Here is a 17,559-nt window from a genome sequence, read left to right on the forward strand (position 1 = left end):
TATTATGTGAGAGGATGACAATGCATCTAATTAGGAAGTGTTCTTTTATCATAGAGTAATGAATTTGCACCTGTGTGTGTGTGTCTCCTCTTATCTTCATATCCTGTCTTCTCTTTCTGTCCTCTCTCTCTCTCTTCATCTCTCCCTTCTACCGTAGTTTCCGGGTAGACAGTGTTTCAGAATTTGCAGGCAGTGCAGAAAATGTAGGCTTTGGTAAAAGTAAATGCAAAACATTATTGAATTCAAACGATCTGTTTACAGGGCCACAACAATTTGCAACTGTTTTTGTCGTTCAGAAACGGTCCGATACAACAAATGTCACCGCAAAAAGAAAACCTTCTGCCTACACCTCCAAAGGCATTCGATTAAGTTCACCATGGCTTTATCCTTTAGATACTGTCTTGGCCTAATTCCAATATTTCCAAAGTATACGGCAAATAAAGGCGTTATTGTCACCGTAAAAGGTGAATGATGCATGTTTTAATGGGGCCGTTATAATGCTCGTTCCCCTACTGTTTTACGACATGTCTGATTTATAACGGAAGACGTGTATGTATGGCACGCACCAAGTTTATGAATCAAGATCTTTTTGTGGTGCGCAGTCTTTTCAGTAATGGTACATGTAGAAATTTTGTGTAAAATGAATGCAACCGTTTTTAAATGATGCTCCTGGACTTTAACTCGGGGGGTCCCCGCTGGTTTCATTAAAACTAGCATTCAGACGAGGTGTGTGTGTGTGTGTGTGTGTGTGTGTGTGTGTGTGTGTGTGTGTGTGTGTGTGTGTGTGTGTGTGTGTGTGTTAGAGAGGCCTGGGTGGAATCATTTGGATGTGTGGTTTTTGGTGTGCGCGTGCTGTATGTCTGTCTCTTTGTTTGTGCTAGCTCGGGCACAATTTATGTGTGTGCGTTCAGCCTGCGTGTGTGTGTGTGAGGACATTTCCCCTGTTGTCCAACCCACCACATTACCTGACAGAAATATATCCTCTTATTTCATCTCTATTCTACATATTGTTGCTTACTAGTTATTATGCGAAGCACAACAGTCCCAGTCTTCTAAACACAATAATGTAAGGACATGAAATTGAAAGCAAACAAGTGACTGCTGTAACCTACTTACTGCAAATGCATCAACAACACAATGTTCCGTATCGTTATGCTCCTATTGTATGGTTTTGTATTGTAGCGTTCAGTAACATCAAAGTGTTCACGACCATGATTCGGAAATAACTGAAATGATCATGTAGAAACATTACCATTGTGTTATCAGGGTATGTTCAGTTTTATAATATTGCTGTATACAGTGCCTTCAGAAAGTATTCACACTTCTTGACTTTTTCCACATTTTGTTGTGTTAAAGCCTGAGGGATTTGTGCGATAGGACCGAAGAAGAAACACATTGACTGGCAAGCTTAAATACGTTCAGCAGTAGAAATGTGCTTAAGTCGCATAAGTTGCATGGATTCACTCTGTGCAAAATAATAGTGTTTAACATGATTTTTGAATGACTACTTCATCTCTGTACCCCAAACATACAATTATCTGTAAGGTCCCTCAGTCGAGTAGGGAATTTCAAACACAGATTTAACCACAAAAACCAGGGAGGGTTTTCAATAGTATGCAAATTGGTAGATGGGTAAAAAAAAGCTGACATTTAATATCCCTTTGAGCATGATGAAGTTATTAATTACACTTTGGATGGTCTGTCAATACACCCAGTTACTACAAAGATACAGGCGTACTTCCTAACTCAGTTGCCAGAGAGGAAGGAAACCACTCAGGGATTTCACCATGAGGCCAATGGTGACTTTAAAAACACTTAATTGGCTGTGATGGTAGAAAACAACTACAACAACATTGTAGTTACTCCACAATACTAACCTAATTGGAAGAGTGAAAAGAAGGAAGCCTGTACAGAATACACACATTCCAAAACATGCATTCTATTTGCAATAAGGCACTAAAGTAAAACTGCTAATAATTTGGCAAAGAAGTGAACTTAACTTTGTCCTGAATACAGTGTTTGGGGCAAATCCAACACATCACTGAGTACCACTCTTCATATTTTCAACCATGGTGGTGGCTGCATCATGTTATCGGTATGCTTGTCATCGGCAAGGACTAGGGAGTTTATGATTAAAAGAAACGGAGTAGCTAAGCACAGGCAAAATCCTAGAGGAAAACCTGGTTGTCTGCTTTCCAACAGACACTGGGGGAGACAAATTCACCTTTCAGCAGAACAATAACCTAAAACACAAGGCCAAGTATAAACTGGAGTTACTTACCAAAACAACATTGAATGTTTTTGAATGACCTAGTCACAGTTCTGACTTAAATCATCTTGGAAATATATGGCAAGACTTGAAAATGGCTTTCTAGCAATGATCAACAACCAATTTGACTGAGCTGGAAGAATCTTCAAAAATAATGTGCAAATATTGTACAATCCAGGTGTACAAAGCTCTGAGAGACTTACTCAGAAAGGCTCACAGCTGTAGTCTCTTCCAAAGGTGATTCTAACTCAGGGGATGAATACTTATTTAATGAAGATATAATAGTGTTTTATTTTTCATATAAACTCAGCAAAAAAAGAAACATCCCTTTTTCAGGACACTGTCTTTCAAAGATAATTTGTAAAAATCCAAATAACTTCACAGATCTTCATTGAAAAGGGTTTAAACACTGTTTACCATGCTTGTTCAATGAACCATAAACAATTAATGACAATGCACTTGTGGAACGGTCATTAAGACACAGCTTACAGACAGTAGGCAATTAAGATCACAGTTAGGCCTCTTTAGTGTCCAAAATATCTACTGACTCTGATTTGGAGGTGGAGGGTTCGTCATGGTCTGGGGCGGTGTATCACAGCGTAATCGGTCTGAGCTTGATGTCATTATATGCATTCTCAATGCTGTGTGTTACAGGGAAGACATCCTCCTCCCTCATGTGGTACCCTTCCTACAGGCTCATCCTGACATGACCCTCCAGCATGACAATGTTACCAGCCATACTGCTCATTCTGTGTGTGATTTACTGCAAGACAGGAATGTCAGTATTCTGCCATGGCCAGCGAAGAGCCCAGATCTCAATCCCATTGAGCACATCTGGGACCTGTTGGCTCGGAGGGTGAGGGCTAGGGCCATGATTTAGACAAAAATGTCCAAAATGCGCAACTTCATTTTTATGCTGATGATACTGTTATTTACTGTTGTGCCTCGTCTCTTACAAAAGCTTTCCAGAACTTCCAAACTGCTTTTTATTCTGTTCAATATACCTTGTGTCAATTGAAGCTTATCCTCAATACTGACAAAACTAATGGTGTTTTCTAAAGCAAGAAATAGACCTCTGAAACTTTCACTTATTACTACCTGTCAGGGCAAGGAGATTGAGGTTGTAACCTCATATAAATATCTTGGAATTTTAATTGATGGCGGCCTCTTTTTTAAATTGCATATTCAACAACTTACAAAAAAATTGAAGCTGAAATTGGGATTTTATTTGAGGAATAAGACCTGTTTTTCTTTTGAAGCCAGAAGGAGGCTAGGAGCGACTACATTTATGCCTTTACTAGACTATGGGGATAGTCTAGTAAAGTGTTTGAGATCAATTGACACCCTTTACCGTGGCACTTTGAGATTTATTTTAAACTGCAAAACCCTTACGCACCACTTCACTTTGTATACCAGGGTTGGCTGGCCTTCTCTAGTCACTCGTATGCTCAGACACTGGCATACTTTTATTTACAAAGCCATTTTGGGTTTACTGCCTTTTTTATTTGGGGATTTTTATTGTTCAGAAATGTGGGGGGTACTCTCTTCGTTCGCTGGACTTTATCCTGCTAACTGTTCCAAATGTCCGAACTGAATTTGGCAAAAGGGCTTTTATGTACTCTGCGCCATCGTCTTGGAACGCCTTACAAAATACTTTTAAACTGGAAGAACTTGTCCCGATTGGTATTTTTAAATCACTGATGAATGATCTTGAGACTGATTCCCTGACCTGTCAACGTTTTTAATTAGCTGTTTTTGATTTTGTTATGCTCCTGTGAATTCTATGGTTTTTACTAGATTACTTGTAGTTTTTCATGTTGTTTGTCTGTAATTTTTGTAATGACTTGGTGCTGCCTATTTTGGCCAGGATGCTCTTGAAAAATAGATTTCAAATCTCAATGAGCCCTTCCTGGTTAAATAAAGGTTAAATAAATAAATACAAATTCCCACAAGAAATGTCTGGGAAATTGCAGGTGCCTTGGTGGCAGAGTGGGGTAACATCTCACAGCAAGAACTGGCAAATCTGGTACAAGTGGAGATGCACTGCAGTACATGATGCAGCTGGTGGCCACACCAGATACTGACTGTTACTTTTGATTTTGCCCCCCCGGGGAAACATTATTCAATTTCTGTTGGTCACATCTCTGTGGAACTTTTTCAGTTTATTTCTCTGTTGAATCTTATGTTCATACAAATATTAACACATGTTAAGTTTGCTGACAATACACTACTGTTCAAGAGTTTGGGATCACTTAGAAATGTCCTTGTTTTTTAAAGAAAAGCAAAAAAAAAAGATTCATTTAAAATAACATCAATTGATCAGAAATACAGTGTAGACATTGTTAATGTTTTAAATGACTATTGTAGCTATAAACGGCTGGTTTTAAATGGACTATCTACATAAATGTACAGAGGCCCATTATCAGCAACCATCACTCCTGTGTTCCAAGTTTATCAGTTTAAAATGCTAATTGATCATTAGAGAACCCTTTTGCAATTATGTTAGCACAGCTGTAAACTGTTGTGCTGATTTTAAATCCGCAATAAAACTGGCCTTTAGACTAGTTGAGCATCAGTATTTGTGGGTCAGATTTCACGCTCAAAATGGCTAGAAACAAAGAACGTTCTTCTGAAACTCGTCCGTCTATTCTTGTTCTGAGAAATTAAGGCTATTCCATGCAAGAAATTTCCAAGAACCTGAAGATCTCGTAAAATGCTGTGTACTACTCCCTTCATGGAACAGCGCAAACTGGCTCCAACCAGAATATAAAGGGGAGAGGGAGGCCCCGGTAGCACAACTGAGCAAGAGGACAAGTACATTAGTGCCTAGCTTGAGAAACAGAGTCCTCAACTGGCAGCTTCATTAAATAGTACCCGCAACACACCAGCCTCAATGTCAACAGGGGAGAAGCGACTATCTCTCTATATATATATATATACACACACACATACACACACTTGAGGTCAGAAGAACCAAATACATTTAAACTCAGTTTTTCACAATTCCTGACATTTAATCCTAGTAAAAATTCCCTGTTTTAGGTCAGTTAGGATCACCATTTTATGTCGGAATAATAGTAGAGAATTATTTACTTCAGCTTTTCTTTCTTTCATCACATTCCCAGTGGGTTAGAAGTTTACATACACTCAATTAGTATTTGGTAGCATTTCCTTTAAATTGTTGAACTTGGGTCAAACGTTTCGGGTAGCCTTCCACAAGTGAATTTTGGCCCGTTCCTCTTGGTGGTGTAACTGAGTACAGGTTTGTAGGTCTCCTTGCTCTCACACACTTTTTCAGTTCTGCCCACACATTTTCTATGGGTTTGAGGTCAGGGCTTTGTGATGGCCACTCCAATACCTTGACTTTGTTGTCCTTAAGCCATTTTGCCACAACTTTGGAAGTATGCTTGGGGTCAATGTCCATTTGGAAGACCCATTTGCGACCAAGCTTTAACTTCCTGACTGATGTCTTGAGATGTTGCTTCAATTGCTTCAATTTATCCACATAATTTCCCTCCCTCATGCTGCCATCTATTTTGTGAAGTGCACCAGTCCCTCCTGCAGCAAGGAGGGACTTGCTGCACAACACCATCCCAACACCGTGCTTCACGGTTGAGATGGTGTTCTTCGGCTTGGAAGCCTCCCCCTTTTTTCCTCCAAACATAATGATGGTCATTATAGCCAAACAGTTATATTTTTGTTTCATCGGACCAGAGGACATTTCTCCAAAAAGTGTGATCTTTGTCCCCATGTGCAGTTGCAAACTGTAGTCTGGCTTTTTTGTGGTGGTTTTGGAGCAGTGGCTTCTTCCTTGCTGAGCGGCCTTTCAGGTTATGTCGATTTATAGGACTAGTTTTACTGTGGATATAGATACCTGTTTCCTCCAGCATCTTCACAAGGTCCTTTGCTGTTGTTCTGGGATTGATTCGCACTTTACATACAAAAGTATGTTCATCTCTAGGAGACAGAACGCGTCTCCTTCCTGAGCGGGATGACGGCTGTGTGGTCCCATGGTGTTTATACTTGCGTACTATTGTTTGTACAGATGAACGCGGTACCTTCAGCCGTTTGGAAATTGCTCTCAAGGATGAACCAGACTTGTGGAGGTCTACAATTTGTTTCTGAGGTCTTGGCTGATTTCTTTAGATTTTCCCATGATGTCAAGCAAAGAGGCACTGAGTGTGAAGGTTGGCCTTGAAATACATCCACATGTACACCTCCAATTGACTAAAATGGTAAATTAGCCTATCAGAAGCTTCTAAAGCCATGACATAATTTTCTGGAATTTTCTGGTGTATGTAAACTTCTGATCCACTAGAATTGTGATACAGTGAATTATAAGTGAAATAATCTCTGTAAACAATTGTTGGAAACATTACTTGTGTCATGCACAAAGTAGATGTCTCAACCTACTTGCCAAAACTATAGTTTGTTAAGAAGAAATTTGTGGAGTGGTTGAAAAACGAGTTTTAATGACTCCAACCTAAGTGTGTGAACTTCCGACTTTGTGTGTGTGAAATTATATATATTTCTTCCACTTTGACAGAGTATTTTGTGTAGGTCATAGAAGACCTTGGCGTAAAAGCAACACAGCTCATCACCCTGAACACACCATCCCCACTGTCAAACATGGTGGTGGCAGCATCATGGTTTGGGCCTGCTTTTCTTCAGCAGGGACAGGGAAGATGGTTAAAATTGATGGGAAGATGGATGGAGCCAAATACAGGACCATTCTGGAAGAAAACCTGATGGAGTCTGCAAAAGACCTGAGACTGTGTGTGTGTGTGAAATGATATATATTTCTTCCACTTTGACAGAGTATTTTGTGTAGGTCATAGAAGAAGAAAAAAGATTTTAATCCCACTTTGTAACACAACAAAATGTGGAGAATGTCAAGTGGTGTGAATACATTCTGAGGGCACTATGTTATATCACTTCCCTGCATCAGTTCAATAAAAAATGTCTTCCTATAGATTTTTAGAGAATTTGTCCCTTTGATGGACTGTGTCCCATTGATCCGTGTTCCTTATGGATCTTTCAGCAAATGTCAGCTGAAAGTCATGGCTCCACACTGAATCTCACCCCCTGTGACTGTTTCTGACAGACAGATAGACAGAGACATTTGGCCGTGTAAGAATAGGCCTAGATAGACCTAGCTCAACCTTGCCTGTTTATTCCCTAGTGTGTGTACGTGCGTGGGAATGCAAGCTCCTATGTGTCTGTGTGTGTGTGTGTGTGTGTGTGACTCAGTCTCTAACTGTGAGGTTTGTTGTGAAGAGAGACCCCCCCTCCCCCCAACAGGCTATATTCATCTGGTCATACTGTCTGCCCTATGTCGGGTGCTCATTAGTGAAGCTCAAAACATGGCTGCTTTCCTGGTGGATGAGGAGGTTGTGGTCTGATTTTGATTTACATGTGTGTTCCCCAGCCAGGTATTTGATACATGGTGTGTCAACATTTGTTCCATCTTCCGCAGATCTACCCGTCAGTGGACGACGTGAGGACCAGTCTGGAGGGGTATCCAGGTAAAGATTCAGCCACATTCCGGCCTGGCAACACTGACTCACTTTCTCCTGTTCCTCTCCTATTTTCTCAAAGTCCAAGCTTACAGTGGTGTTGTGAGTAAGCATTACTGTAGTTATCAGAAACCAGGTGCAGACAGGATTGTGGTCTTATGACATTGTTATGAATGCTATATGAAGGTTTCACTAAGGCTTTAATGTAGTATTGTAGTGCTTGACAGCATCATGGAAGACTTCTGATGTTATTCTGAAAGCTCTATGACATTGTTACGAAGGTTACACTGAACTAACAGTGTAATTGTCGTTCCAGCCGGTGGCTCTCTACCCTACAGCATCCAGACTGCTCAGAAACAAATCTGGCTCCACAGCTACTTCCAGTAAGTCGAACTCCTCTACTCTGCCCAACACTATTACCACAGATAGAACAAGGAGCCAGATGTTTCACCGGATGTACAGTACCAGTCAAATGTTTGGACAGACCTACTCATTCAAGGGTTTTTCATTATTTTGACTATTTTCTACAATTCATCAAAACAATGAAATAACACACATGGAATCATGTAGTAACCAAAAAAAGTAGCCACCCTTTGCCTTGATGACAGCTTTGCACACTCTTGCCATTCTTTCAACCAGCTTCATGAGGAATGCTTATGCTGCGCGTTACTTGCCTGCTTTTCCTTCACTTCGGTCCAACTCATCCCAAACCATCCCCATTGGGTTGAGGTCGGGCGATTGTGGAGGCCAGGTCATCTGATGCAGCACCATCACTCTTCTTCTTGGTCAAATAGCCCTTACACAGCCTGGAGGTGTATTTCGGGTCCTGTTGACAAACAAATGATAGTCCCACTAATCGCAAACCAGATGGCGTATCGCTGCAGAATGCTGTGGTAGCCAGGCTGGTTAAGTGTGCCTTGAATTCTAAATAAATCACTGACAGTGTCACCAGCAAAGCACCATTACACCACCACCTCCATGCTTCACGGTGGGAACCACATGTGCAGAGATAATCCGTTCACCTACTCTGCGTCTCACAAAGACACGGCAGACCCAGCATCTCAGACATACCGTAAACGTTGTTTTTAAAACTGTGTCAATCACTCAATATTGAGAGTTTAAATAAATGTCATACCCCCAGAAAACTAAGACCATCCTCATTTCAATTAACAGCAGCCTACTTATTTTCAAAATTGTATTTTTCCCACTACTGCATTTTGAAATGTTTGCACAAATGTTTGCTCGCTCATCAGCGCAGCCAGCCCCGGCGAAACGGGCACTGTCATGGGCCGAGCAGGCACTTTCATGGCAGGAATCAATGCACTTTAATTTAGCGATACTGTTTGACCATGTTGACCATTGTCAATTATGGTTTTAGCCGGCCAAAAAATAAGATGTTTTTTGAGTGAGTTGACCAGCTAGAATTTGAGACTCTCACAGACGCGACCAATTAAAAATTGAATTGCACAGCCAAGTCAAAAGGGTTGCAAAATGCGACTAGATGGTCGCAATCTGGAACCCTGGTGGAAGCTGATACTACAGTGTGTTCAGAAAGTATTCACACCCCTGGACTTTTTCCACATTTTGTTGTTTTACAGCCTGAATTAAGAGAGTAAATTACCCCATAGTTATGTTTCTATAAATGTTTCCCGATTTTATATAAATAAATAAAAAATGTCTAAAGCTGAGTTGTCTCTAAATATTCAACCCCTTTGTTATGGCAAGCTTAAATAATATCAGGAGTAAAAATGTGCTTAACAAGTTACATAATTAATAGCATTGACTCACTCTGTGTGCAATAATAATGTTAAACATGATTTTTTAATAACTACATCTCTGTACCCTACACATACAATTATCTGAAAGGGCCCTCAGTTGAGCTGGGAATTTCAAACACAGATTCAACCACAAGGACCAGGAAGGTTTTCCAGTCCATTTTAAAATAGCAGACATTGAATATCCCTTTGAGCATGGTGAAGTTCTTAATTACACTTTGGTTGGTGTGTCAATATACCCAGTCACTACAAAGACAGGCATCCTTCCTAACTCAGTTGAGAGAGGAAGGAAATCGCTCAGGGATTTCACCATGAGGCCAATGGGGACTTTAAAACACTTTAAAGGCTGTGATAGGAGAACTGAGTATGGGAGGTTAGTGTTGTGGGGTAACTACAATGTTAGCCCACATTGTACTCCACAAAAAATATATTTTTTAAATGCATCCGTTTTGCAACAAGGCACTAAAGTCATACTTCAAACATATTTGTCCTGAATACAAAGTGTTATGTTTGAGGCATATCCCATACAACACGTTACGGAGTACCACTCTCCATATTTTCAAGCGTAGTGGTGGCTGCATCATGTTATGGGTATGTTTGTAATTGTTGAGTACTGGGGAGCTTTTCAGGATAAAAAAGAAACGAAATGGATCGAAGCAAAGGCAAAAGTTTAGAGGAAAACCTGGTTGTCTGCTTTCTACCAGACACTGGGAGATGAATTCACCTTTCCGCAGGACAATAATCAAAAACAAGGCCTACACAAATCTACACTGATTTGCTTACCAAGAAGACAGTGAATGTTCATGATTGGCCTAGTTACAGTTTTGACTTAAATTTACTTTAAAATCTATGACAAGACCTGAAAATGTTTGTCTCGCAATGAACAACAACCAATTTCACAGAGCTTGAAGACTTTTGAAAATAATAATGGGCAAATGTTGCACATTCCAGTTGTGGAAAGCTCTTCGAAACTTACCCAGAAAGACTCACAGCTGTAATCACTGCTGAAGGTGCTTGTACAAAGTATTGACTCGGGTGTGTGAATACTTATGTACATTTGATATTTCTGTTTCATTCTCAATAAATTAGGATACATTTCTAAAAACATGTTTTTACTTTGTCCTTATGGTTTATTGTGTGTAGATGGGTGAGATTTGTATTTATTTAATCAATTTTGAATTTAGGCTTTAACTCAACAAAATGTGGAATAAGTCACGGTATACTTCTACCCACAGCAAATTATGTACTTTTTGTGTGTCTAGTCGCTGGCAAGCTGAGACGACGGGGAGGAGTCACGCCATGCCACACATCAAGACCTACATGAGGGCTTCGCCAGACTTCACACAACTAGCCTGGTTCCTTGTCACAAGGTTAGAGGCCTGCTTTTGCACGTGTGTGTATGTGAAACGTCTCAAGAGTCCACAATATGACTTCAAACTCAAGACAGGCAGTTGCCTAGGAACACCCCTTACCAGCTGAACGGGGAACAACTTGTGTCTTAGTCACGGTGCTATTGTTTAACCAGACACACACACACACACACTCTTTCAACAGATGCCCAGTTAAGAGCATTGTTTCCCCAAAAGGCTGTTGGTGTTTTGATGTTTTGGGGATGACCCTGATGTTTTCACCATGAAAAGGCAGGAAACACCTTGAAGGAAAATGGCTAACGTCAACACCTCATCATGGTTGTTGATTTTTTTAAAACTTCATGATCAGCACCACCACTCGCTCACTCTGTTTTTATTCGTCAGTTATTTATGATCACACCGCTCTGATCCTTCTCCTGAAAAACTCCTCTCCCTCTCAGATCTGCCAATAGAGTCTAGCAGTCTAGAGAGGAGTGGTCTGTTTATGTACTCTGCTATCTGCACTTAACTCCCCATGTACTGATAGCACCATTACAAACAAGCCTGTATATTCACCCATCATACTCTGTCTGTGGTACCTTATCGCTATAGGCCATAGTTCCCTGTCATTTTAGACCTGGTTGCCTAGCAGCTAAATGGTAACCTTACTCTGTGATTCCTCACGAAAGTAGATCAAAAATGACAATGATTTTAGGGATTTTCACGACATTTAATCCATAGAAGGGTTCTCTGGGGGAAGGATTGTTGACATATATTTGACATTTGTATCTTTGAGCATAATTGAGAAATAATGTTTTGAAGTTGTAGCATTTGTAACCTTTTGGCCGTACCCAGGCCTCCTTTAAGATTCCACGAAGCTTTACCGCTTCCTCTTTTAATATGACTAGTATTTTGATTTCAATGACAATTTTCTTTAAAAAATTATATATAAAAATATAAACTTGAATATAGAAAATATAAGCGCAAGATGTCTGAATGCTCTGACTTCTGCGGAGGCAGCATCGCAGTAAATGCTGTACGGCCATGCAGAGCATGCAAATCACCAACCGAGGGTGACCATTTTCACATTCACTCTGTGAGTAATTCTTACAAATTGGATTATAAATCTAAAAGTAGCAGAGATTCCACTCTGGATCTTTGATATGCACATAGAATATATTATGTTCAACAAAATGTTGACAAATTAGCCAAGTCAGAAAAAATATATTTTCAATATTTATAACTTAATGTAAGAAAATTGTTAATCTAAATACTACTGATAGCAAGTAGTGAAGCTTGATGTTACACCCATTTTTGCTTTGTGGGACGTTCCACGAAATGGGTGCCTTTTGCGTCCCTTTTGATAATTTAAGTAGAAATTATTCACCAATATTTAAATCTAAAAGCTTGTTATATTAAATGAAGTGTACTTTAATATAAATCACATGGAGAATTCAATATATCTGATTTCCCCCCCCCCCCCTACAAACTTAATCCAAAAATGTATCAAAGTTTCACCATCATTGTAAAGGCCTTGTTATTTTGCTCCTTTGACAGTAATTTCTGAAGGATTTTATTGACATTTTAGTTAAAGATTAGTAAAGCATTTACATCTGTCCCTCATTTTAAGGCCAACCCTGTTATGCAAACAATTTACCCATTATAATAATCAGTTAAATGATTCACAGCAGATGACAACATTTGGGTCATCTGAACAGCATGGTGGGAATGGAAGTAACTTCTCTCTATTTATAGTTGTTTTATCATCTTTGGCTGAGGTGGTTGAGCTTAACACGTCAACCCTGTTTGGATAACTTTAATTTGATTACACTTTCATTATGTGTGGAACATATGTATAATTACTATTTTTATGAACACCATGCGGTCGCATGCTATTCAGCATATGAGGACTAATGGCCGGGCTTCACCTAAAACCTCAACCCTGTTATTGTCAGCCCTGTCAGTTTGACACAAGGGATACTTGATCAATTAGAAAATGTTGGATTTATCTCAAACATGATTTTAAATAATATACTAAACAAAAATATAAACGCAACATGCTAAAATTTCAACTATTTTACAGAGTTACAGTTTCATGATTAACTACTCATGTTGTGATAGTGATAACATACAGAAACTCTAGTCCTTTTGTCCACCCGACCTAGAATACCTCACAATCAAATGCCGATCATATTACCTCCCAAGAGAATTCTCTTCGGTTATAGTCACAGTCGTGTATATTCCCCCTCAAGCCAATACCACGACGGCCCTCAAAGAACTACATTGGACTTCATGCAAACTGGAAACACAGGTTATTGTGGCATTTATTGTAGCTGGGTATTTTAACAAGGCAAATCTGAGAAAAACGCCACCGAAGTTCTACCAACACATTGACTGTTGTACTCGTGCTAGGAAAACATTGGATCACTGCTACTCAACTTTTCAAAATGCCTGTAAGGCCCTCCCTTCGGCAAATCTGATCACGACTCCATTTTGCTCCTCCGTTCCTATAGGCAGTAACTCAAACAGAAAGTACCTGTGCTAAGGTCTACTCCACATTGGTCTGACCAATCGGAATCCATGCTTCAAGATTGTTTTGATCACGCGTACTGGGATATGTTCCGGGTAGCCTCTGAGAATAACATCAACGAATACACAGATACGGGGACGGGGTTCATCAGTCACCGTATCCGTAGATAGATGGCAGCATTCGCGCAAAACGTCAGTACAGAGACAACGGCTCAGACACGAGATGTATGTGGCAGGGTCTACAGACAATCACGGACTACAAAGGGAAAACCAGCCACGTTGTGGACACCGACGTCTTGCTTCCGGACAAGCTAAACACCTTCGCCCGCTTTGAGGATAACACAGTGCCACCGACACCCGGACGGCATCCCTAGCCGCGTCCTCAGATGATGAAGAGTCAAGCTGCCTGGAATGTTTACGGACATATTCAATCTCTCCCTATCCACGTCTTCTGTCTCCACTTGCTTCAAGATGTCCACCATTCCTGTACCCAAGAAAGCAAAGGTAACTGAACTAAATGACTATTGCCCCGTAGCACTCACTTCTGCCAACATGAAGTGCTTTGAGGCTAGTTAAGGATCATGTCACATCTACCTGACCTGACACCCTAGACCCACTTCAATTTGCTTACCGCCGCAATAGATCCACAGACGATGCAATAGCCATCGCACTGCACACCGCCCTATCTGGACAAGAGTAATGTGTAAGAATGCAGTTCATTGACTATAGCTCAGCATTCAACACCATAGTACCCTCCAAGCTCATCATTAAGCGTGGGGCCCTGGGTCTGAACCCCGCCCTGTGCAACTGGGTCCTGGACCTCCTGACAGGCCGCCCACTGGTTGGGAAGGTAGAAAACAACACCTCCACTTCGCTGCTCCTCAACCCAGGGCCCCCACAAGGGTGCATGCTCAGCCCCCTCCTGTATTCCCTGTTCACCCATGACTGCGTGGCCACGCACGCCTCCAACACAATCATCAAGTTTGCAGGTGGCACAACAGTAGTAGGCCTGATTATCAACAATGACACGAGAGCCTACAGGGAGGAGGTGAGGGCCCTGGTAGAATTGCTTCTCACTCAATGTCGTCAAAACAAAGGAGCTTATCGTGGACTTCAGGAAACCGCAGAGGGAGCAGGCCCCTATTCTCATCGACGGGACTGCAGTGGAGGAGTTGGAAAGCTTCAAGTTCCTCTGCGAACACATCAATGATCCCACCCACACAGTGTGCTGAAGAGGTGCAACAGCGGCTTCCACCCGGTTAGGTAACCCTGCACGTTAGAAGCTGCTGCCGTATATACATAGAACTGTAATCACTGGCCACTTTAATAATGTAACACTAGTCACTTTAATAATGTTTACATACTGTTTTACTCATCTCATATTTATATACTGTATTCTAATCTACTGTATTTTAGTCAATGTCACTCCGACATTGCTGATGTTTATTTATTATATATTTGTTAATGCCATTATTTTACTTTTAGATTGGTGCATATTGTTGTGAACTGTTAGATATTACTGCACTGTTGGAGCTAGGAACACAAGCATTTCTCTACACCCGCAATAACATCTGCTAAATATGTGTATGTGACCAATAAATTGTGATTTGATATAAGGAAATCAGTCAATTGAAATAAATAATTAGGCCCTAAGCTATGGATTTCACATGACTGGGCAGGGGCACAGCCATGGGTGGGCCTGGGAGGGCATAGGCCCACCCACTTGGGAGACTGGCCCACCCACTGGGGAGGAAGGCCCAGCCAATCAGAATTAGTTTTTTTCCCACTAAAGGGCTTTATTGCAGACAGAAATACTCCTCAGTTTCATCAGCTGTCCGGGTGGCTGGTCTCAGACGATCCCGCAGGTGAAGACGCCGGAAGTGGAGTTCCTGGGCTGGTGTTGTTACAGGTGGTCTGCGGTTGTGTGGTTAGTTGGGCGTACTGCCAAATTCTCTAAAACTGCGTTGGAGAGGCGGCTTATAGTAAAGAAATTAACATTAAATTCTCTGGCAACAGCTCTGGTGGACATTCCTGCGGTCAGCATGCCAATTGCTAATCCGTGACATTGTGTTGTGTGACAAAACTGCACGTTTAAGAGTGGCCTTTTATTGTCGCCAGCACAAGGTGCACCTGTGTATTGACCATGCTGTTTAATCAGTTTCTTGATGTGCCACACAATGACAATTACAACAATACTGAATGATCACTTATTTTAACTTAATATAATACATCAATAAAATCAATTTAGCCTCAAATAAATAATGAAACCTTTCCAATTTGGTTTAAATAATGCAAAAACAAAGTTTTGGAGAAGAAAGTAAAAGTGCAATATGTGCCATGTAAGAAGGCTAACGTTTAAGTTCCTTGCTCAGAACATGAGAACATATGAAAGCTGGTGGTTCCTAGGTTGTATTTATTATAGGAATTGTAGGACTATTTCTCTCTATACCATTTGTATTTCATATACCTTTGACTATTGAATGTTCTTATAGGCACTTTAGTATTGCCAGTGTAACAGTATAGCTTCTGTGTATTGATTTTAAGAAAGGCATTGATGTTCATGGTTAGGTACACATTGGAGCAACGATACGGACCCCATCAATGATATGCAACGCAGGACACGCTAGATAAACTAGTAATATCATCAACCATGTGTAGTTAACTAGTGATTATGATTGATTGATTGTTTTTTATAAGGTAAGTTTAATGCTAGCTAGCAACTTACCTTGGCTTACTGCATTCACATAACAGGCAGTCTCCTCGTGGAGTGCAATGAGAGGCAGGTGGTTAGAGCGTTGGACTAGTTAACTGTAAGGTTGCAAGATTGAATCCCCCGAGCTGACAAGGTGAAAATCTGTCGTTCTGCCCCTGAACGAGGCAGTTAACCCACCGTTCCTAGTCCGTCATTGAAAATAAGAATGTGTTCTTAACTGACTTGCCTAGTTAAATAAAGATTTTTTTTAAATAGGCAAAATCGGTGTCCAAAAATACCGATTTCCGATTGCCCTAATTAATTGGCCGTTCCGATTAATCGGTCGACCTCTAATATGTTCTATGTGCGTTGTGTCTATGCTTCCCGTTCTTAAGTTTAGTTTTTGCATCTTACTTTAGGTTTTGTACACCAGCTTCAAACAGCTGAAAATACTATTTTTGATTATTGAAAATATATTTCACAGCTGGTTAGATGGTACAATGATTATCTACACTTGTTTTGTCACATAAACTGAACTTTTAGAATTTTAGCAACCAGGAAATGGCGGCGCAATTTCAGAATATTGCACCTTTTAAAAGGCTTGTTAAGATTCTCTTAGATCTGTGGACCATACTTTAATGGCTAGCTCAGAATTTGAGCTTTCTAAAAGTTGCATATTCGGAAAGTATTCAGACCCCGTGACTTTTTCCACATTTTGTTACATTACAGCCTTATACTAAAATTGATTTAAATAGTTTTTTTTCATCTCATCAAATCTACACACGGTACCCTGTGGAGATGGGAGAACCTTTCTGAAGGACAACCATCTCCGCACCATTCCACCGATCAGGCCTTTACGGTAGAGTGGCCAGACGGAATCCACTCCCCAGTAAAATGCACTTGACAGCCCGCTTGTAGTTTGCCAAAAGGCACCTAAAGACTCTCAGAACATGAGAAACAACATTCTCTAGTCTGGTGAAACCATGATTGAACTCCTTGGCCTGAATGTCAAGCGTCATGTCTGGAGGAAACCTGGTACCATCCCTACGATGAAGCATGGTGGTGGCAGCATCAAGCTGTGAGTATGTTTTTCAGTGGCAGAGACTGAGAGACTAGTCAGGATCGAGGGAAAGATGAATAGAGCAAAATACAGAGATCTTTGATGAAAACCTCAGACATTATTTAGACATTTCTTATCAAGAGAATTCACGTGTGCAACCAAATCTCGGACAATAGATACTTCAAAATTGTTTTATTTGTGTGCCCTAACCTGGTAAAAATCCACTAAAACCCAAAATCGAAAGACCCCACACAATAAATAAAACACAGTATTAACACCACTAACAAATATTCAATAACAGGTGGGTTGTGTGTGGGTGCTGGAGTGTGTAGGGTAAAAACAAAAGAAATGGCCAGGCCTTATTTAATT

The 17,559-nt window shown here is 40.6% G+C and overlaps 1 protein-coding gene across 1 annotated transcript in view; it reads left to right on the forward strand.

Annotated features, from left to right (window-relative positions):
- The window catches only part of LOC139374173 (tyrosyl-DNA phosphodiesterase 1), an 89,732-nt gene that overhangs the window by 20,285 nt on the left and 51,888 nt on the right, over positions 1–17,559 (forward strand). Inside the window, exons 11-13 of the mRNA XM_071115186.1 lie at positions 7,746–7,794; positions 8,102–8,168; positions 10,823–10,930. Coding sequence (XP_070971287.1) covers positions 7,746–7,794; positions 8,102–8,168; positions 10,823–10,930 — 224 coding nt within the window. The remainder of the gene's footprint in view (positions 1–7,745; positions 7,795–8,101; positions 8,169–10,822; positions 10,931–17,559) is intronic.

This window comes from Oncorhynchus clarkii, chromosome 19, assembly GCF_045791955.1.
Source record: "Oncorhynchus clarkii lewisi isolate Uvic-CL-2024 chromosome 19, UVic_Ocla_1.0, whole genome shotgun sequence".
Lineage (NCBI taxonomy): Eukaryota > Metazoa > Chordata > Actinopteri > Salmoniformes > Salmonidae > Oncorhynchus > Oncorhynchus clarkii.